Source organism: Pseudophryne corroboree, chromosome 4 (genome assembly GCF_028390025.1).
Source record: "Pseudophryne corroboree isolate aPseCor3 chromosome 4, aPseCor3.hap2, whole genome shotgun sequence".
Classification (NCBI taxonomy): Eukaryota; Metazoa; Chordata; class Amphibia; order Anura; family Myobatrachidae; genus Pseudophryne; species Pseudophryne corroboree.
In genome coordinates, this window is record NC_086447.1 from 162,420,412 (window position 1) to 162,439,701 (window position 19,290).

Below are 19,290 nucleotides of genomic sequence, written 5' to 3' on the forward strand. Positions count from 1 at the left end.
CACCAAATTTTGTAATAATGAGCTGCCGTAAGCGGCTTCCTAGCTCGTAACATGGTTAGTATAATACTGTAATGCCCTATTTCTTTTCTTAAGAGGGCGGTCTGAACCCCCACCCCGTCAACCGCAGCCGCGGTACATAGGTAAATAAGGGTAACAGAACGGTCCCTGTTGTAACAGGTTGGACGTATTATGAGCGGGCCAAGATCGTGTGCAAGTATTCCTTGGAGATTCGAGAAGCAAGCTCTCCGAAACCCATGAGATATCACTAGTATGACTGTGACGAACTGTCTTATGATCCGTTTTAGCAACGGAGAGAGCAGCGGAAAATGGTGGAGCCAGATACACGAGGCTGTATGACCACACGAATGTGAGAAACTCCACCGCCACTGCCCTTGTGATCTGTCGTTCTGTACACATACTGAGCGTTTGAAATTGTGGCGAGATGCCCTCATGTATACCTGAGGGTAACCCCACCTGTGGATTCACATATGAAACACCTCTGGATTTAATGCCCAGTTTTCAGGATATAAATCCCGACGGGTGAGATCATCTGTCTAACAGATGTCCACTCGCGGAATGAACCCCGTTGACAACATCACATAATGGTGTTCTGGGCAATTGAGGATTCGAGCTACCTGCCGCATTGCCATGCGGCTTCTTGGTTCTCCCTGGTTGTTGTGTATGCAACTGCTGTTGCGTTGTCTGACTGCACTTGGTCAGAGTGAAATCGAAGCATGTAGTGCATTGTAAATTGCACGGAGTTCCAGGACATTTATCGACAGCAATCTGTCGTGATCCGTTTTAGAACCCCTGTCGCTGATCTTTTTTAACTACAACTCCTGAACCTCTGAGACTCTCGTCCAGAGTATATACACCCTCGCCCCTCTGTGGGAAACGCGAGTGAAGCCCGGCGAACTAAAGCGCTTTGAAAACACATCATTATTCCTAACAGGCGAATACACCAATGTACCGCTAGTGTGCGTGGCTTTTGCACTAATTACTAGATGTACATTTGTTCTTGCTGGTGTAGTAGGTAAATGTCTTTGATTTACCGTATTTATAATCTTACCTAGGAATTGACGTCGTTTAGACGGAATTAGATGCGATTGTTTTTGAACTTGACCTGCCACCGCAGTATACATTAGTAGCGCAAGTTAGAGGAACTCTGTTGAGACAGAGTTCTTATGAGCAGATCGTCTAAGTATGGAACGATTGTCACTGGCAGGGCTCTGAGATGAGCTATCCTCACCAACATCACTTTGGTAAATACCCGAGGCGTTGACAAGAAGCCAAATGGTAGAACCTGAAATGGTTAATGGTTGTGGCGTTTTGCAAACGCTAGAACCTGTGATGACCAAACCGGAATGGGTAAATACGCATTGTGAAGATCAAGTGCAATTATGCAATTTTGTGGCTCCAAATATGCAAATACTAACCGCAGAAAATCCATTTTCAAACTGCAGTAAGTGACTTGCTGATTGAGACTGCGACGGAGCTGTCTGGTTTTGTTACCCCAAACAGAGGGGAATAAGTAACCCTGACTCTGTTGGTGTACTATGCCTGGAAATAAAAACAGCTGAAACCAGCAGAGACTAAATGGCAACCTGCCAAACCGTTCGAGGCAGTCTTGTCCTTTAATCTGTAAATAGCGGAGACATCCATGAGTTGATGTCTGGAAACCCCGCAAATGTAACGTGTAAAGACGCGCTTCCACAATTGGAAAATGGAGATGGCCTAATAGGTCGTCAAGCCACTGGCTTGTTGACTGTAGCGTCCTGTCGTTACAAGGCGTGACTGTTTTTGTACCACCGCCTTGAAAAAACTGAAGTCTAAAGGGATTAAACGCCGGCACAAGTATTTCCGTTTTGATACTGGATGCGGTAATGGCTGAATATCAAATTTAGGACCAAACAAGCTCTGGCCTTGTCGTGCTGAAACTAGCGACGATGAAAAGTGAGAATCGAAGTAACCGGCGTTAGCAGAAGCTTTACAGATATACTCTGCAGCTTCTCATTAACAGTGATCGTCATTGTTTCCATACATAGAGTCTAGTGACCCAAATGTATATTGGGTCTTTATAATGTTTGACACAGACGAATTCACCAATGGCGGATCGCGTCATTTAGATGTGGAAAAGATTAAATAGTGGTTAGAGTCTACTCAGTCTCTGTAAAAATGGAGACATTGACTCACTGGGTTTTAGCAATGTATGGTTGTCAAAAACCCCGCACTATCTGAGTGCTGGTCTAATGTACCCTTCTCACTCGTAGTTATCGCTGTGAGATTTGACATAGAATCGTGCATTAAATTATAAGACCAGTTAAATAAACACCCTGGTACCCAAAGGGAAATTGGCCCTTTGGAAAGACTGTCCTTCGTTAGAGCTGGCGGAGTAACTTCCGAGACTCCGATGTTACCGCTCCTTTAATTTGAATTGCCAATGCTTAACATAGGATCTTTAAAATTATTTTTAGTCTGCGCTAGAGCCTTACTCGCTATGCAGACAGACACCACAATAGGCAACGGACAGACACTTGCACGACTTATTGAAGTTATTATGTGTCATATATATATTTTTATTGCTGAAAAGCATATTAAGCCCAGCCGTAGGCAGGCATCAAAAAATTATATGAAACTCATGGTTGCTCCTCTCCACGGAAATCTTTAGTAAAAGGCGAAAGATTTATTCGATCTGAAGACAAACCAGAGTATTCTTTATGTGAAAAGCAGTTCACATGGGCAGCCTATGTGAAACCCGAACCAAATTCCCACTAACACCCCTGCGCCTCTGGTGGCTTAGAGATGTAGGGCAGGAATGTTCCAGAATTACAAACTGGAAAACAACAGGAAGCATGGTTAAAATGGCCCCTTTGCCATGCTGACCCTGATAATCACAGAACAAGTTACAATTGTTTCCGTGTTAATATAGCCTATTATACAGTGATAATCACAGGCAGGGTACAACACATGCTCTATGAATATAATTACAGACATTAATATAGGCTCAATAGCCTATTATACAGCAATAATATAGGCTCACTAGCCTATTATACAGTGATAATAACAGACATTAATATATAGGCTGAATAACCTATTATACAGTGATAATCACAAACATTAATATAGGCTCAATAGCCTATTATACCGTGATAATCACAGACAGTAATATAGGCTCAATAGCCTATTATACAGTGAAACTCACAGGACAGGTTACAATACATTATAAATACCTGTCACATATATATAGCTGCATATACACTGTGCTGCTGTTCATATAGGTATTTTACATACCCTTGCCGCTGTGATCCGCCAGATTCCACCGCCCCTCTTCCCCCCTGTAACGCTGTGTCTCTGCGGGAAGTCCGGGAAAACTTGCAGGGAGGCCTTTTTGCAGCCTCTTAGCGCTGGCACTGATCTGCGGGTGGATGGTGCTGGGCGGCCGGACGGAGCGGCGGCCCGGTTATCACCGTCTTAGTGCTGAGAACTGAGGGAGCGTCTGCGGCCGTATGGCGCTGGGCGGCCGGACGGAGCGGCTGGGACGGGCGGACGTAGCGCTGTATGGAGCTTGCAGACGTAGCGGCTGGGGCTGTGGCGGGCGGATGAGCGGCGGAAGCGGCATATTAAAACCAACATAGCGGGGCGGCAGCCTGCGCTGACCGCCCCGTTCCCCAGCCTACCTTGCTTGTATCCCTGATCATGGCTGCGACGGGGCTTCTTATGTGTAAGCTCCGTCCAGCTCTCCAGTGATCTTAGTCATGGCTGCGACGGGCTTCTTATGTGTAAGCTCCGTCCAGCTCTCCAGTCATGGCTGCGACGGGGCTTCTATGTATAAGCTCCGTCCAGCTCTCCAGGTCATGGCTGCGACGGGGCTTCTATGTATAAGCTCCGTCCAGCTGTTGCAGGAGCAGTGGGCTGCCTGTGGCTGTGAGGGTGCTCTTTGTGAGGACCGACACGCCATGCGCTGCCCGTGCAGCGGCACCATCCCGGACCCATGTTTTTCCAGAAACTGGGAAGGGATGTGCTTTTGAAAAAAGTAAAAAATAAAAAGTAAAAATGAAAAATTAATAAAATCTTCCACAAAGTGTGGGAACTCCCACAAGCCGATGTTAGTGCTTTGAGCACAGAAAAAACACTGAGGTCGTACACTGAGGTACTCTGGGATATGGAGGGGTGGAGAGTTCTAAATTTAAATATTCAGTGCCTTTGTTTCTGCTACGCCGTCCATATCCCAAGAGTACTCCAGTGACCCCTAGTGGATGAAAAAGAAATAATGTGTAGAAGGCAGTGCCTGTGGGCTGAATACAGTGTACTATAAGAGTCCCACAATAACCCAGTTATATGAGCTGTGTAAGTAGAGAGAGAAAAAAACTCAGTGGGCTAAGTACTAAACTAGTAAAAGTCCCACAGATACTTGCTGTTTGTGAGTTTTCTCCCTTTGTGCAGAAGATGACAGGCAGTGTTTCCCAGTCAGCATGCTGTTGTAGACGAGGAGGAAAGAAAACAGTGCCAGCATTACTGAAGGGCTGTTTTGGGGCGGAGCTAGCGGAATTCAGCCCTGGGAAACAGCCTGAGCGGCGAAAAACACCTGCCCGCGGCAGCATGCGGGGGGCGGAGCAACAGTGAAGCATACCTCCTCCCAACATGACCCTCTCCAGGAGGGACAGAATGCTCTGTTTCTGGACTTTTCTCTTAATGTATGATTGCCGGCACCTGTTTTGAACAGGTTAATGCAGAAGTTCCCAAACTATTTTTTAATCATGGCGCATTAGAGTATCAGAATTTTTTCACGGCACCCCTAGGCCAAAAGTTTCTTTGAGAATTTTAGAAAACAATAAGTAAATTATGTTTATGTGTCATCCTTAGTTTCTTTTGTGTGTTACGGGACAATATTCTTCTGTTTGTCCTCGTATTTTATAATTCGCAGCCACAAGCACAGGTCTATTACTTTGACAAAAATTGTTTGAATTGGTCCTGGACCACCAATCCAAGGCACCCCTGCTAGTGTACTGAGGCACCCCAGGGTGCCTAGACACACAATTTGGGAACAACTGGGTTAATTGATAAGAAAGGTGTTTCACCACAGGTGATGGCGAGCATACATTAAGAGGGAAGTCCAGGAGCAGAGCATTCTGTCCCTCCTGGAGAGGGTCATATTGGGAGGTATGGTGAAGGGAGAAAGGATGATAGAGGGACCCCTGCGCTGCAAAAGCAAGGCCCAAGAGTCCCTACACCGGCGCCAGTGGGATAGAACAGCACCGACCCCCCTTCACAGCACAACTTCATTACGTGAGGGATGGAAACGGCAGAGCCGTGCTGGCAGATGCATGCACACCGGGAACACAGCAAAACACAAGGGTCACAGCACAGCACTGCCAAGGCAGGTTGTGGCTGTTCTTACCTGACCCAGCGCCTCCTCAGACTCATCTGTGATCCAGAGGGGGGAGAACCAGGGACCTCATTAGTTTAGTGACTCTCCCAGAGGCAGTACAGAGTGAGAGGAGAGCTCACAGAAGCACCTAAACTAGCTAACCTCACTGGTATGGGTCATTGGGTCGACTCAACTTAGGTTGACCACTGAAGGTCGACATGCATTAGGTCGACATGGTCATTTGGTCAACATGTACTAGGTCGACAGGTCAAAAGGTCAAAAGGTCGACATGACTTTTTTTGGTGTCGTTTTCTTCGTAAAGTGACCGGGAACCCCAATTAGTGTACCGTGTCCCGTCACATGGACACGTGGATCGTCAAGTATGAAAAAATCCAAAAATTGAAAAGAAATGTGAAAAACTCATGTCGACCTTTTGACCTGTCGACCTAATGACCATGTCGACCTAGTGCATGTCGACCTACCGACCGTATCCCAACCTCACACTGGATATGCTAGGGGCAGACTAGATGGGCCAAGTGGTTCTTATCTACCGTCAAATACTATGTTTCTATGCAGGTCACCTGTAATAGGGACTAAGCACCCATTAAAGTAAAATCAAAATAAAAGAAAGCAAACCTAGTTAAAAACCTAGGAAGAAAGAAAAAGTATGCCTTCCTCCAAGGCAAAAAAATGAGACGGAGGCTCTGATGGAGGTGGGAGGAGTCAGCTTTTAGTGGGTTTTTTTGCCTATCCTCCATGGCTCACACTCTAACCTAGAGGTCATGACGCAGCATCCCCCCAGATGGATGATGGAGGAAACGCAGTTGAGTCATGACAGTGTCTGTGATTGTGTACAAAGTGGCTCCGGCGTCTCACTTCCTGCGCCCATGCTACTCAGAATTCCGATAGTCATCTGATCTTCAACTGACGCTGCATCTTTGTATACAGCCGCTGAGACTCACAAAGCTTGTGATGGGCGTCTCAATACATTTGCATACTGTAACATAGTATCGCTGCACACATTTGCAGCTGTGGTGGCATTAGCGCCCAATAACCGCTATATAGCTTTATAGAAAATAAAGCCTGAAGAACATTGAAATGCAGCAGCTTGAAGACACATTAGCTGAGACATAACCCATGTAAAGAAGAACAAGGGTACTGAACAGATAATCAGGGTGTACCTGTAGAACCTAGCAGAACTGGACAGGATTGAACAGTAAGAGGGTTGTCTGAATATTGCAGAAAATGGTGACCATCACAATGAGAGCAAACTGGCACAGAAAACGTTTTGCATCTTCTAGGAGCTGAAGTTACCACTTTACCAACACCTCCCTCAGCTGAAGACAAGACACAGTGACGCACCGATCAAGGACAGTTTCCCAAACCCTGTGGTGGTCACAGAGAAAGGAAGGCTTCTGCACTGCAGCCCTGTCTAGGTTACCTAGTCACTGGGTCCCCTGCTCTTGAGAATTATGGTTGATGTTTTATGTTCTGATGAAGTATGGAACTAGGAGGGAAAAAAGTGTCTGGGCAACCAGATCTTCTAGATTCCAGGTCCTTCTGGGTAATGAAAAATTACCAAACCTTTGACCTTCTAAAACATTCAGAGTATCAGAAATGAAAGGGAAAACAGGTATATACCATCTGTGAGAGAGATATGGCCCTCAGTCCCAGAATCTGGGGGTGACATACACTTAGATACCTTGTCATCCCTTGGGGAAGTCTTTCACAGATTCATACTTGGTCAATAACTGCATGATGGCCAATGTGGAGCCCTCAGCTGACTGAGAACGACCATGCTCATTCACTGCACACGGAACAGCTTGTGCCTGGGTAGTAGGTGTACTTTTTGCTAATTACTCTCCATGGATACTCATGATAGCTTATTTTGGATTTAGGACTGTTGGGCACCGGCTGGAGCTATATCAGCAACTGTCCGAGAGGGTTTGCTCATGCAGTATCTGCAGGTACAGACACCTATCAGGAATGCTTGATTTATGCTTTGATTTATAACCAACAAATAACTCTTAAAAGAATTGTTACATACATCTGAAAGTAGTATATGCTCTATATACTTAACACAGACATTTTTGTCCTTTGTATAGTATTGGCAGGGGGTAATTCACTCCCTTTAACCAGATCAGCTATCTTCCAGGTGATCAGCCTGGAGAAATGCGGTTACTTATAAACACCAGCAGTGCTCTCCCTGCTGTTCACACTCTGGCTGGGTGAAGGGGAAGCTCAGCCTGCACCCGGGCACCACTTTGTGTGGGATGGAAGATTGATCATTAAATCTCTCATATAAACTACACAGTACAACTCCCATCAGACCAAACATCCATTAGGAGTACTATACCTTTAATTTAGTGAGTGCTCGTTAGATGGATTCATTTATACAATGCTGGTGAATACTAGGGGTTTAAACTTATTTTGATACAATGGTGTGTTTTATTTATGTATGTTTCGTTAAATATATTAAATATTGAAAATTCTATATTAGTGCATCCATTGCTTTTGGACACAAAGAGCACTCGATTATTTTTTCTACTTTTTATTTATAAAATACCACGAGTGCAGGAGGTATTTTAAATTGTTTGCTCTAACTTTGTATTGGGTGTTTGCACGGGATCCGGTCTTTAGGTCAACAGTAAGTAGGTCGACCACTATTGGTCGTCAGTAAGTAGATCGACATGGTTTCTAGGTCGACAGGGACTCTAGGTCGACATAACGAAAGGTCGACATGAGTTTTTTTGGGTTTTTTTTTTAATTTTTAACTTTTGCATACTTTACGATCCACGTGGACTACAATTGGCAATGGTAACCTGTGCCAAGCGCAGCGAGGCACCTTACCCGAAGCATGGCGAGCGAAGCAAGCCATGCGAGGGGACACTGTGCACTAATTGGGGTTCCCGGTCACTGTACAAAGAAAAAGACACCAAAAAAAGTTTAAAAAAAACACGTCGACCTTTTCTCATGTCGACCTACTTACTGTCGCCCAATAGTGGTCGACCTAGACACTGTCGACCTAAGTCTAATCTACCTAACATACCACACCCATTTGCACACCTTATTTCCCACTTGCTGCTGTGCATTAATTATATAATTTACTAATTAGTAAATTGTGAGGGTTTTCTTCTCTGCCTTCAATAGCTGAGGCAGAGAGGTCTTGGACTGAGCAGACGTACGCCAACTGTGGCTGGATTCATCTTCCCCACACATGGGTAAGCAATAACTTATGACATACGTTTATATTTAATTGTATGTCCAGGTCACATTGTGAGACAGAAGGCTGTATGTTGATTAAGCATTTGGTATGAAGAGAAGGTTTTAAATGACGACACTGCCTTTAGCTGGATGAATGCTCTGTAGGTGGCTTCCTGTCCTGTCTCTCTGAAGTATACAGACAGTTAATCTGTTCAAGTGCAGAATTATTGTATATTTGCAACTTTAGATGATGTATTGCTTCCTGTGGAAATAGCTCAACTGTGATGAATCATAGGAACAGTCCTTCGTTAAATTGCAGATTGTCGTTGATTTCCAAAATTAGATAACGCATTGATTCCTGTACTACTCATAGATGAATTAATTAATATTAATATGTAATATCTCAGCCCAGACTTATTGGTGCCAGGCTGGAGAGGGGGCTGGTTGCACCCCCTCTGTGTGTAGGAGTTGTATAATAAGGCACAGCAGAGCTGATTGCTGATGTAGTGTGTAACACTTTCTACTTCTAAGGCAATCATCGCTACCACAGAGGGGTGATCAACAGTCCCTTGTAAGGAAAACTTCTGAGCACTAAAATACCTTTCTTATTGCAAGAACCTGCAAGACGCCTATTGATAAGAGCTAAGCTCTCACCTTTTCTGTTTAGTCCAGTGTCAGTGCAGTCCTGATCCAAAGTAAGTGCCCAGGAGAGACCAGCCATGGTATTACATTATTATACCCAGAACTAAGCAGTTCCAGGAGCCATTAAGGTGACTACACTTCTACAAGTAGTGCGCAGACCGCTCTCTGTGAGCATGTGGCAGACTGACACTAATAGGAACGGTCTGTAACACCATGTTACAGATGGTCATGGAACCCCAAAATCAAGCTATCAAATCAGAACCTACTAATTGGGGAAACACAGGGTTTCAGGGTAAAGCAATTCTCCCACAATTTTTAACTGGTGGGGCAAGGCAGGTAGCAGTCTTACATCTGCCTAATATAGTTGCGGCACAAGGCCCCATACAAGGACCATGGATATCAATGACCGCTTCTGTTCCATGAAAGGGACCAAGAACTGTATCTTATATCTCGTGTACCAGATCATTGTCCACATTGCTGAAAATGAGTACATAAAGGGAAGACTAAGGGGCCCTACACACTGGCCGACCCGCCGCCGAGCTGCCCGACGGCGGATACGGCCGACGAGCGACCCGGCGGCGGGGGGCAGTTACGGGGGGAGTGAAGTTTCTTCACTCCCCCCGTCACGCGGCTGCATTGAAGTGCAGGCAAATATGGACGAGATCGTCCATATTGGCCTGCATGCACAGCCGACGGGAGACCAGCGATGAACGAGCGCGGGGCCGCGCATCGTTCATCGCTGGAGTCTCCACACTCAAAGATATGAACGAGTTCTCGTTCATTTATGAACGAGATCGTTCATATCTTTCAGAAAATCGGCCAGTGTGTAGGGCCTATAAGATATGAGATAAGCTAAACTGTTGGAATAAAAGAAACAATGCGTTTCTAGGCCAGTGGTTACCAAACTAGCACTTGGGGCTCTTGCAGGGGGTCCCATGGGTTGGCGGTCCAGGACCAACTCAATTTATGGTCAATGTAATCGGCAAAACCAGTGTTTGTGGCTTACAATCATAAACTATGTAGACAAACAGAAGCGAACCCTGGCATAAATGTATTAAGCCTTAACAAGAGATAAAGTGGAGATGGATAAAGGAACCAGCCAATCAGCTCTTAACTGCCATTATTCAAACAGGGCCTGTGACATGGCAGTTAGTAAGCTGATTGGCTGGCCATTTATCACTCTTTATCCTATCTCTTGTTAATGCTTATTACATTTGGGCCAGGGCCTGTCCCTCACCACACAACTGAACCCAAGGATGACTATAATATAAACAATTTACTTAATTTAATACTTTTTTCAAAATTTCTCAATAAGAAATGTTTGGCCTAATAGTGTTGTGAAAAAAAATACAGATACTCTAGTGCGCCGTGATTCAAAAAAATTTGGGAACCACTAAGCCCTAAATGACCATAATACCTTACATAAAATACACTTATTTAGCATCGCTATACCTAAAACAACTAGCTAATTCATTTAAGAGGTAACTTTAAGCAGTTTCACTAAATAAGTTACAAATATAATGGGAGGCATCATGAGAGTGTAAAACGTTTTTCTAAAACTATATGTTTTAACTATAAAAAGAGTATTTATTCACTATTTACCAAAATAAAGTCCAAATATAATAAATTAGACTTATTAGGGTACACAGCAGAGTACAGATTGACTCCTGTTAAATGGTACATTCCCATTGAGGTCCTAGGGGAAACCCACCAGCGCTGTGTGCCAGGTTTCTGGGGGAAGAGGCAGATATGCGCACACTCACTTCCCCAACAACAAGACAGATAATAGAAAAGTCCCTCACACATGAAACAATAGCCTAACATTAGGAGACCTGAATAAGGCATTGTGTACCTTGTAACTCCCACACTTTCAGAGGTGACATTTCATTGGTACTTTCCACTAAATGTTTCCTCAATTCTTTCAGCTGCTCCTTCAGTTCCGGATAGAGCTGCCTGTAACACAAGAGCCCATTATCCAGAATATTGAAGTATGAGAAGTAACCCAATGTTCCTTTGCGTTTTTTGTTTAACCTACTCAGCTGTATAAATAGACACTACAGATATATCTATTACATCCATTCTCTTCCTCCTAGCTTGTAATGTAAATATCCCTATCATTAACGCTGCGAGTGCTGTACCTGAGCTTCCCAAACAGGAACCCTTGCACCTCATCCACTGGATCATTATGTCCCACCACTGTGGCGTTCACATTGTCCCCTAGAACAGACAGCAAACACAGGATGAACAGATAACATGTGAATTCATCAGAGAAGAGTATTGCTTATTGTAGCTATCAAACAATGAGAGACCCACAGTAAGAGTAGTGTGTGCATACAGTGGAAGTGGCTCAATGCAAACACCGCTTTATGCACTAGTCAGAATATGTGAGTATATAAAACAAAGCTTCTCTACTCCAGAGCACAATATTCTTTTCTGCACACAGGAACCCATGCAGAGCCCTATACAACCTAGTCACCTCCCACTCTAATTGTGGCTGTAGGGGCATAACTCTGGGTGGCAATGGGGCATACACAAGGAGGCAAAGTGTAACTGCGGGCAATGCAGAGCTGTTGGACATATAAAAAGGGCTGGTGTAAGCGTGCACTGATGATGATAATGGATAGGTGTTTTTTTTATCACCTGTCACTGCATGTTCTGCTACAAAGAGACAGATTAGGTACGTAATAATAAAATATTACTACAGGTATTTCTCTATTTCTCCGGCACGGTCCACAGGTTATCCACATTGGGATATGATGAAGCGACAGCGGATTTGCACCAATCAGTCAAAGCTTTTCGGAATCCCAGCATGCAACGGGCCCATCCATATATCCCCACCTCCTGGCTCAGGCAAATCAGTTTTTTGTTTGGTGAGGCAGGAGCCGGACCATGGTCAGAGGGCTGCTGGTTTTAAGCAGCTCTAAGCTTTCTTATTTTATTTTTATAGTCTTACTATTTTTTCTTGAGTGATCTTTCTAAAAAGCGTCTTATACGTACATTAGAAAGAGACGCTCCAACAACTCTCCGCCGGGACGCGACAACACTTACCCACGAGTACAGTGCTGTTTCGGCGGGCGTCTGTGTTGGATATACTAGCAGGTCCAGCAGACGTTACCAGGCTGTGGCCGGAGCACGGGGAGCAGGTAAGGCATTGGTTCCGCTTAGGAGGGGAATACGGACACGAACGTAATGTTTTGGGAGGAGACTATCAAACAGACGCTGACACGGCTGCCACCTCGGGTGCACCAGCGCTAGGCCTTAAGGATCAGAGGCTCCAGGAATAGTATGAGGCCGCGATCCCTAGGGTTGATGTCACCAGTGGGGAGTCAGACGCTCTCCTGGTCGCCCCTCTCCCCAGTTCATGACTAGTTTCCACCGAGTCTCCCGCCATGAACTGTTTTCCCGCATCCGTCTCAGACGTTGTACACGAAGGGGACCCAGTCGCAGCATAGGCGACTGTGTGACTGGTGCATCTGTGTTCACAGAGCGTCTGTGTCCACTATAGGTTCATGGAGCGGCAGTGTACACTAGTAGCGTCTGGATCCACTCAGCGTTCGCAAACGTATTGATCGGTCCTGGAAGCGGGGTGAGTCTCCCTGAATCCCACTCTACTGAGCGGGTAATACAGCAATAAGTCTCTAGCTACCTTTTTGAGTAAGAAGAGTTAGATAAGTGCCTATTGCATATGAGTCTGTATACGATTACTGTTTCTTTCGCTATGCGTCTGAATACGGTAGATCTGTTTAAACATAATTCAGAAATATGTTCTCCTACTTGAAATGTATTTGTAGTTGATGATGTGCTCATATTGCTTATTATACTAATATATAACATGTGACTGACTGCTAGTGTGATTGCTGACTTTACTATATATTCTGTCTGTGTTTTCTATTCCGACACTCAATGCTGTATGTCACTTTAAAAAGCTTAAAGTGATTACAGTGACAAATTGTGTACTACACTGTGGAAGTGTTGATTATATATCATGTCTAAGAGCATCAAAAGGTGATACACTCACAACAACACCAACACTCATATCATGTTTGTCTTGCAAAGCTGTGTTAACCTCTCAGGATCTGGTTCAAGATGGTTTGTGTGCAAATTGTTTTAGCTTTCACCAGGGTCTCTTGAAAAATACAAGACAGATTCAGGTGCAGGTTGATACACCATGGGTTATGTTTGCACAGACATTATCCAGTATAGCTGAACGGATAATTCCTCCAACTCCAGTACCAGGGATAGGTTACACGATTTACCCTTACATGCAGCTTCCCACCTGCGGTTTATCACTTCCAGCAGCAGCCTCTCAAAAGAAACAGGATGATAAACCAGTGGTAAGTAAATCTTCATCCTCACAGGCTACACGTTTCAGATGAGGATTCATCGGAGGATGGAAGCTCAATAAATTCTACTTCGGAATACAAAGAGGAGAAGGAAGGTCTCAGCTCAGTGAATATAGCGGAGTTAATTAAAGCAATGAAAGCCATTCTATCCTTAGGGGATTCAGCAGAGCATGTGTTAAAAACCAAGGCACCTGTGTTTAAAATTCCCAAAACAGTTAAGACTGAGTTTCCTGGGTCAGATCAGCTGACGGAAAATATGGAAGAGGCTTGGGCTACACTCAATAAGAAGTTTAGAATTCCTAAGAAATGGAATTCCAATTATCCTCTTCCAGCTGGGGATTGTTTTTAAAAGGGAGGTGGCTCCTAAAGTAGATACGCATGTGATTCGATAAGTGCGAAAATCTACATTACCTTTGCCTTCAACATCATTAAATGATGTCACAGATAGGAGACTGGATGTTTTTTTAAAAACCATTTTTTCCCTGTCTGGGGCAGTCATAAGGCCAGCCATGGCTTCAGCTTTGATGGCAAAGGCAGTGGCTGCCTGGGCTGATGCATTGGAGGGGGATTTTTAAATAGCATCTAGATAGCAAAAATCCCATATACAACATGTAAAACAGGCTGCAAGGTTCTTGGAAGAAGCAGCATTGGATATTTGGTACTATTGCCTCCAGGGCATCAGCTTCAACAATAGCTGCTCGTAGAGCAGTTTGGCTATGTACATGGAAAGCGGATTCAGAATCTAAGGTGGTTTTGGAATCTTTGCCTTTTTCTGGATATATTCTTTTTGGTAGAGAATTGAGAGATATTTTGGAGTCCGAATGAGTCCAAGAAGGTAAAACGTTTCCTACCACATACAATTTCAAACCTAAAGTTATGGATTTTCGGCCCTTTCGGTCTCAAGGAAAAAGTGATGGCAGGCAGTCCCAATACAACAAGTCTGGTAAGACTAAAAAGCATTGGGCTACCAGAGGACCGGTTGGTAAAACAGATAATAAGCCATCAGCCTGATGGTGCGGGCCTCCACCTGGAGGATCCCAGGATGGGTGGCCGACTTCTTCATTTTGCACAGATCTGGCAGCAGTCTACATGCCTTGGTGCAGGAAGCGGTATCTCTAGGTTATGCTTTTGCCTTCAAGAAGCACTCTCCTCAAAAGTTTTTTGAACCAGGCCGTTTCGGGTAGAGACGAAGGCCAGGGCTTTGCAAGACGCAGTTCAGAAATTGCTTCAGTCAGGAGTTTTTCATTCCAGTTCCTTCTGCACAACGAGGACAGGGTTTTTACTCCAACCTGTTTCTAATTCGGAAACCAAAGGGGTCATTTCGGTCCATTCTCAATCTCAAAGTGCTGAACAAATATATTTGGGTACCTCGGTTTCATATGGAGACTTTACGTTCCATCATTTTGGCCATGGAGCCAGGGGTTTATATGGTATCCCTGGATATACAGGATGCTTCCCTACATGTTCCTATAGCACTGTCCCATCAGTGTTATCTCAGGTTCGTTATCCTCCAACAGCCTTTTCAGTTCCAAGCCCTACCTTATGGGTAAAGCCACAACCCCCAGAGTATTTACCAAGATTATGGGTGTAATGGCAGCTTATCTCCGCCAGCAGGGGATAAGAATTTTTCCATACCTCGACGATCTCTTAATCCTGGCACATCCGCAGGAATTGCTCCTATGTCATCTGCAACAGACAATAACGTGTCTGCAAAGGCACGAGTGGCTCATAAATTGGGCAAAATCGTCTATGGTTCAGTCACAGCGGACGACTCACTTGGGGGATGTACTGGATTCAAACTTCAGAGAGTAATTTGACCCCGAACAAGATAGCCAAGGTTCAGTCAAGGATTCAGGACTGCTACACAGTCAAAAGGTATCTATTCACGCAGCAATGCGTGGGATGGGATTGATGGTGTCAACATTCGACATGGTGGAGTATGCATAGTTCTACTCGAGGCCTCTGCAGCATCCGATTCTTGTCAAATGGAATTGGCTGCATCAGACGATAAAAACACAGACTATGGTTCTTACGATAGAAGAAAGAAGATCATTAGCCTGGTGGCTAAAGACATCCCATCTGGACAAGGGGAGACCCTTTTGGATATCAGATTGGGAAATTCTGACAACAGATGCCAGTTTCCAGGGCTGAGGAGCAGTGTCAGGAAGGGTGTGTATTAAGGGGCAATGGACCAAGGAAGAAGGCTGCCTGCCAATAAATATCTTGGATCTTCGGGCCCTATACATGGCACTGATTCAGGCAAAGGACATTCTTCAGGGAAAAACAGATCAGATCCGCTCAGACAGTGCAACGACGATAGTGTACCTCAACCATCAGGGAGGAACTGGCAGCCGAAAAGCGAAGAAGGAGGTAAGTCGCATACTAAAGTGGGCAGAACTTCATCATCCAGCCTTGTCCGCAGTGTTCGTTCCGGGAGTCCTAACTGGGAAGTGGATTTTCTCAGTCGACACGCCATTCAAGCAAGCGAATGGGCTCTACACCCGGAGGTCTTCCAGACACTAGTAGACAAGTGGGGTAGCCAGAGATAGATCTCATGGCGTCCCGTCAGAACAACAAAGTTCTCGCATACGGATCAAGAACAAAGGATCCCAGAGCGATCTTTGTAGATGCCCTGTCGGTGAAATGGGACTTTCATCTGGCTTATGCGTTTCCTCCTATCACCCTATTACCCAGGGTGGTGCGAAAGATAAAGCAAGGAAAGAATGCCGTGATACTAATAGCTCCGGCTTGGCCCAGAAGGCATTGGTAAACAGATCTGCAGAGAATGTCAATGGATGCACCACTCCTGCTCCCTCAACGTCCAGATCTACTGATGCAGGGTCCTTGTTATCACAGGCATCTGGATCGACTGTCTTTGACGGCGTGGCTCTTGAAACCTCTATCCTGAAGTCAAGAGGATTCTCACAACAGGTAATTCAAACAATGCTCAGAGCAAGGAAACCTTCCTCAGCTCGCATATATAACCGAATATGGCAAACCTATACTCACTGGTGCAGTGAACGGAAAATGGACCCTAAGTCTTTCATAGTTTTCAGGGTCTTAGCATTCCTTCAGGCAGGAATGTATAAAGGTTTGAAGGTGGCTTCCTTGAGAGTGCCTGCACTGACTGTATGGTTCCAAAAGAAAATTGCCAACTTACAGGATGTGCGTACTTTTTTCCAGGGAATGCTGCATATACAACCTCCTTTTGTTCCTCCTACAGTGCCTTGGGACTTAAATTTAGTCCTAAAGGCCCTTCAAGTTGCCCCATTTGAACCACTTAATAAAGTGTATCTTAAATGGTTAACAGCTAAAGTTCTCTTTCTACTGGCCGTGGCATCAGCTAGAAGAGTGTCAGATTTAGAGGCATTGTCGTGTCGTTCCCCATTTCTGATTTTTATCCAGATACAGCAGTTCTCAGAATTAGATCTGGGTATCTTCCTAAGGTAGTGTCTAAATTCCACCTTAACAAAGAAATTGTAGTCCCGGCTTTTCAGGTACCGGGCCTTTCTGCGGGAGATGCATCGCTGGACGTGGTCTGTGCCTTAAGGATCTACGTGGATCGTACCAGTGCCATCAGAAAGACAGATTCTCTCTTCATTCTCTACGGATTTCACAAGAGAGGATGACCTGCTGATAAGCAGACGCTGGCAAGATGGCTTTGGATGACAATTTCAGAAGCATATTCTTAAGCTGATCTCTCTGTTCTGGCTAATGTCTCTGCTCACTCTACTCGTAAGGTAGGTCCATCATGGGCAGCACAACGTGGTGCTTCAGTAGAACAGATATGTAAGGCAGCCACATGGTCTTCCATTAACACATTCATTAAACATTATGCCATGGATACCATTGCCTCTCACAACGCTGAATTCGGGCGAAGGATTCTCCTGTCCAATCAGGAGCTTCCCCACCACTAAATTGCTTTGGGAAATCCCAATGTTATCCTGTGGATAACCTGTGGACCCTGCCGGAGAAATAAACGTTATGGTAAGAACTTACCATTGATAACGGTATTTCTTCTAAGTCCACAGTGATCCCACCCTGACGCACCTGACTTGAGGATCCTTTTACTCACTAACTTCTTCCTTCTTGTACGGAAGGGTGTGGTGTGTTCTTCTCGACTGATTAGGGCTATGCATGATGCTCCTGCCTTGAGCTTTGGAAATACAACTGATTTGCCTAAGCCAGGAACCGGGCATATATGGACTGGCCCGTTGCATGCTGTGAGGCCAAAAAGCTTTGACCGATAGGTGCAAATCCGCTGTCGCTTCATCATATCCCAATGTTATCCTGTGGAACCTGTGGACTTAGGAGAAATACCGTTATCAACGGTAAGTTCTTACCATAACGTATATATTTTATATGTATACAGTAATATGCTCATGTAAAACACAATGGAATTTCCAAATACACACTGTACTATACAAGAGGCCAACAGACTGTACAGTAATGCACCCATTCCAAAGTCCAGGGTTAGAACACGGTTCCAAGTCAGGTCATATCCCTAACTTAACTCGCTCCCACTGCGGTGCTGACCAGGGATATTCTTGGGTTGGAGCGGTGCACAGTGCACGCGGGTGCAGTGCCGGTGCTTACAGACGACATCATCTCCAAGTGCCAGATCTCCTCTGTACGCCAACCAGAGCAGACCGGCGACCTGCACCCCCACGTGGCTGGGTTGTCTGGGAGGTTGTCACCGGTAAGGGAGAGAACGGTCCAGACCCTGCAGGGAGGCAGTAATCTCTCCCTCCTTGATGACAGTTGTCCACAGTCACCGTGCAGATCTTTTATTTTTTGACCAATCACGATGCTGTAAAAGAGCCACGGATCGAATGACCCAAGATACCCGGTTATGCCAGTGACGTGTGGCCAAGTGAGGCAGAGCCTACTGCTGCACCTCTGTATAATTTCCACATAAACACTTGGGCTCATATATTGTGTGTAAATCTGGCACTGGTACTAGCCAGTGCCTCCTGAGCCATTTACCTCACCACACGTCAATGGTTTACACGGCCCCTTAACACGGGTCCAACCCTGCAAGCTATGCAGGTTGGATTCCTGGGTAATTGGATCCAGCTTTTTTCGGGACCCTTTTCCAGTGAGCAAAAACCCCGTTTGCTGCAAGTTCACATGCAAAAACCCAAGTTTTTTAAGGCAGTGGAAAAGGGGTATAAGAGAGCAGAGAGGATTCTGGGCAATCCTCCTAGATTTATTGACCTGTGCAGCAGGCACCCTGAGGCGCACATCATCCTGTTTAGTCTACCTCATAATTCATTTTTCCTATATTAACAATAAAATGAAAGACAAAAATCCGGAGGCCTCTTTGCCCACAATAAGAAGATGACTGCTAAACATTTATAGGTACAAGGGAGTGGAAGGACCATGCAATTTACACTACTATTGTGTCCTCATACACTTAGCCTAAAGACGCCATGGACCTTGAGATGCCTGGCACGAGTGGGCCACGCCTAGCTTTCATGCCAAGTTCCTGTGTGCTTCATATACAGACTCAGAAGCACACAGATGTACAAGTGTCACATATCGAATTTTACAGTGCAGTGGAGCAGGTTTGTTGTATCGCCTATCGACGAAGACGGATATTTCGAGAGAGAAAAAAAAAAAAAAGACAAGACAAAAACATTCAGCACAAGCAGAGTCGCACTGGACCTGGAGAAGGGATGCTTGGTGCGACTGCAGCAATAGTGTCTACATTACAGCAGGTGCAATAATGAT

General features: G+C 45.1%; 1 protein-coding gene and 1 non-coding gene across 4 annotated transcripts in view; both read right to left on the reverse strand.

Moving 5' to 3' along the window:
* Nucleotides 1-19,290, reverse strand: part of UGGT1 (UDP-glucose glycoprotein glucosyltransferase 1) — a 381,222-nt gene that overhangs the window by 267,972 nt on the left and 93,960 nt on the right. For all 3 annotated transcript variants that reach the window (XM_063915521.1, XM_063915522.1, XM_063915523.1), the window contains exons 8-9: nt 11,353-11,431; nt 11,067-11,167 (exon numbers count right to left, since the gene is read on the reverse strand). In XM_063915521.1, the coding sequence (XP_063771591.1) occupies nt 11,067-11,167; nt 11,353-11,431 (180 nt within the window). The remainder of the gene's footprint in view (nt 1-11,066; nt 11,168-11,352; nt 11,432-19,290) is intronic.
* Nucleotides 2,598-2,712, reverse strand: LOC134913408 (U5 spliceosomal RNA). Its single transcript, XR_010177173.1, has one exon. It is a non-coding gene; the product is annotated as a U5 spliceosomal RNA (small nuclear RNA).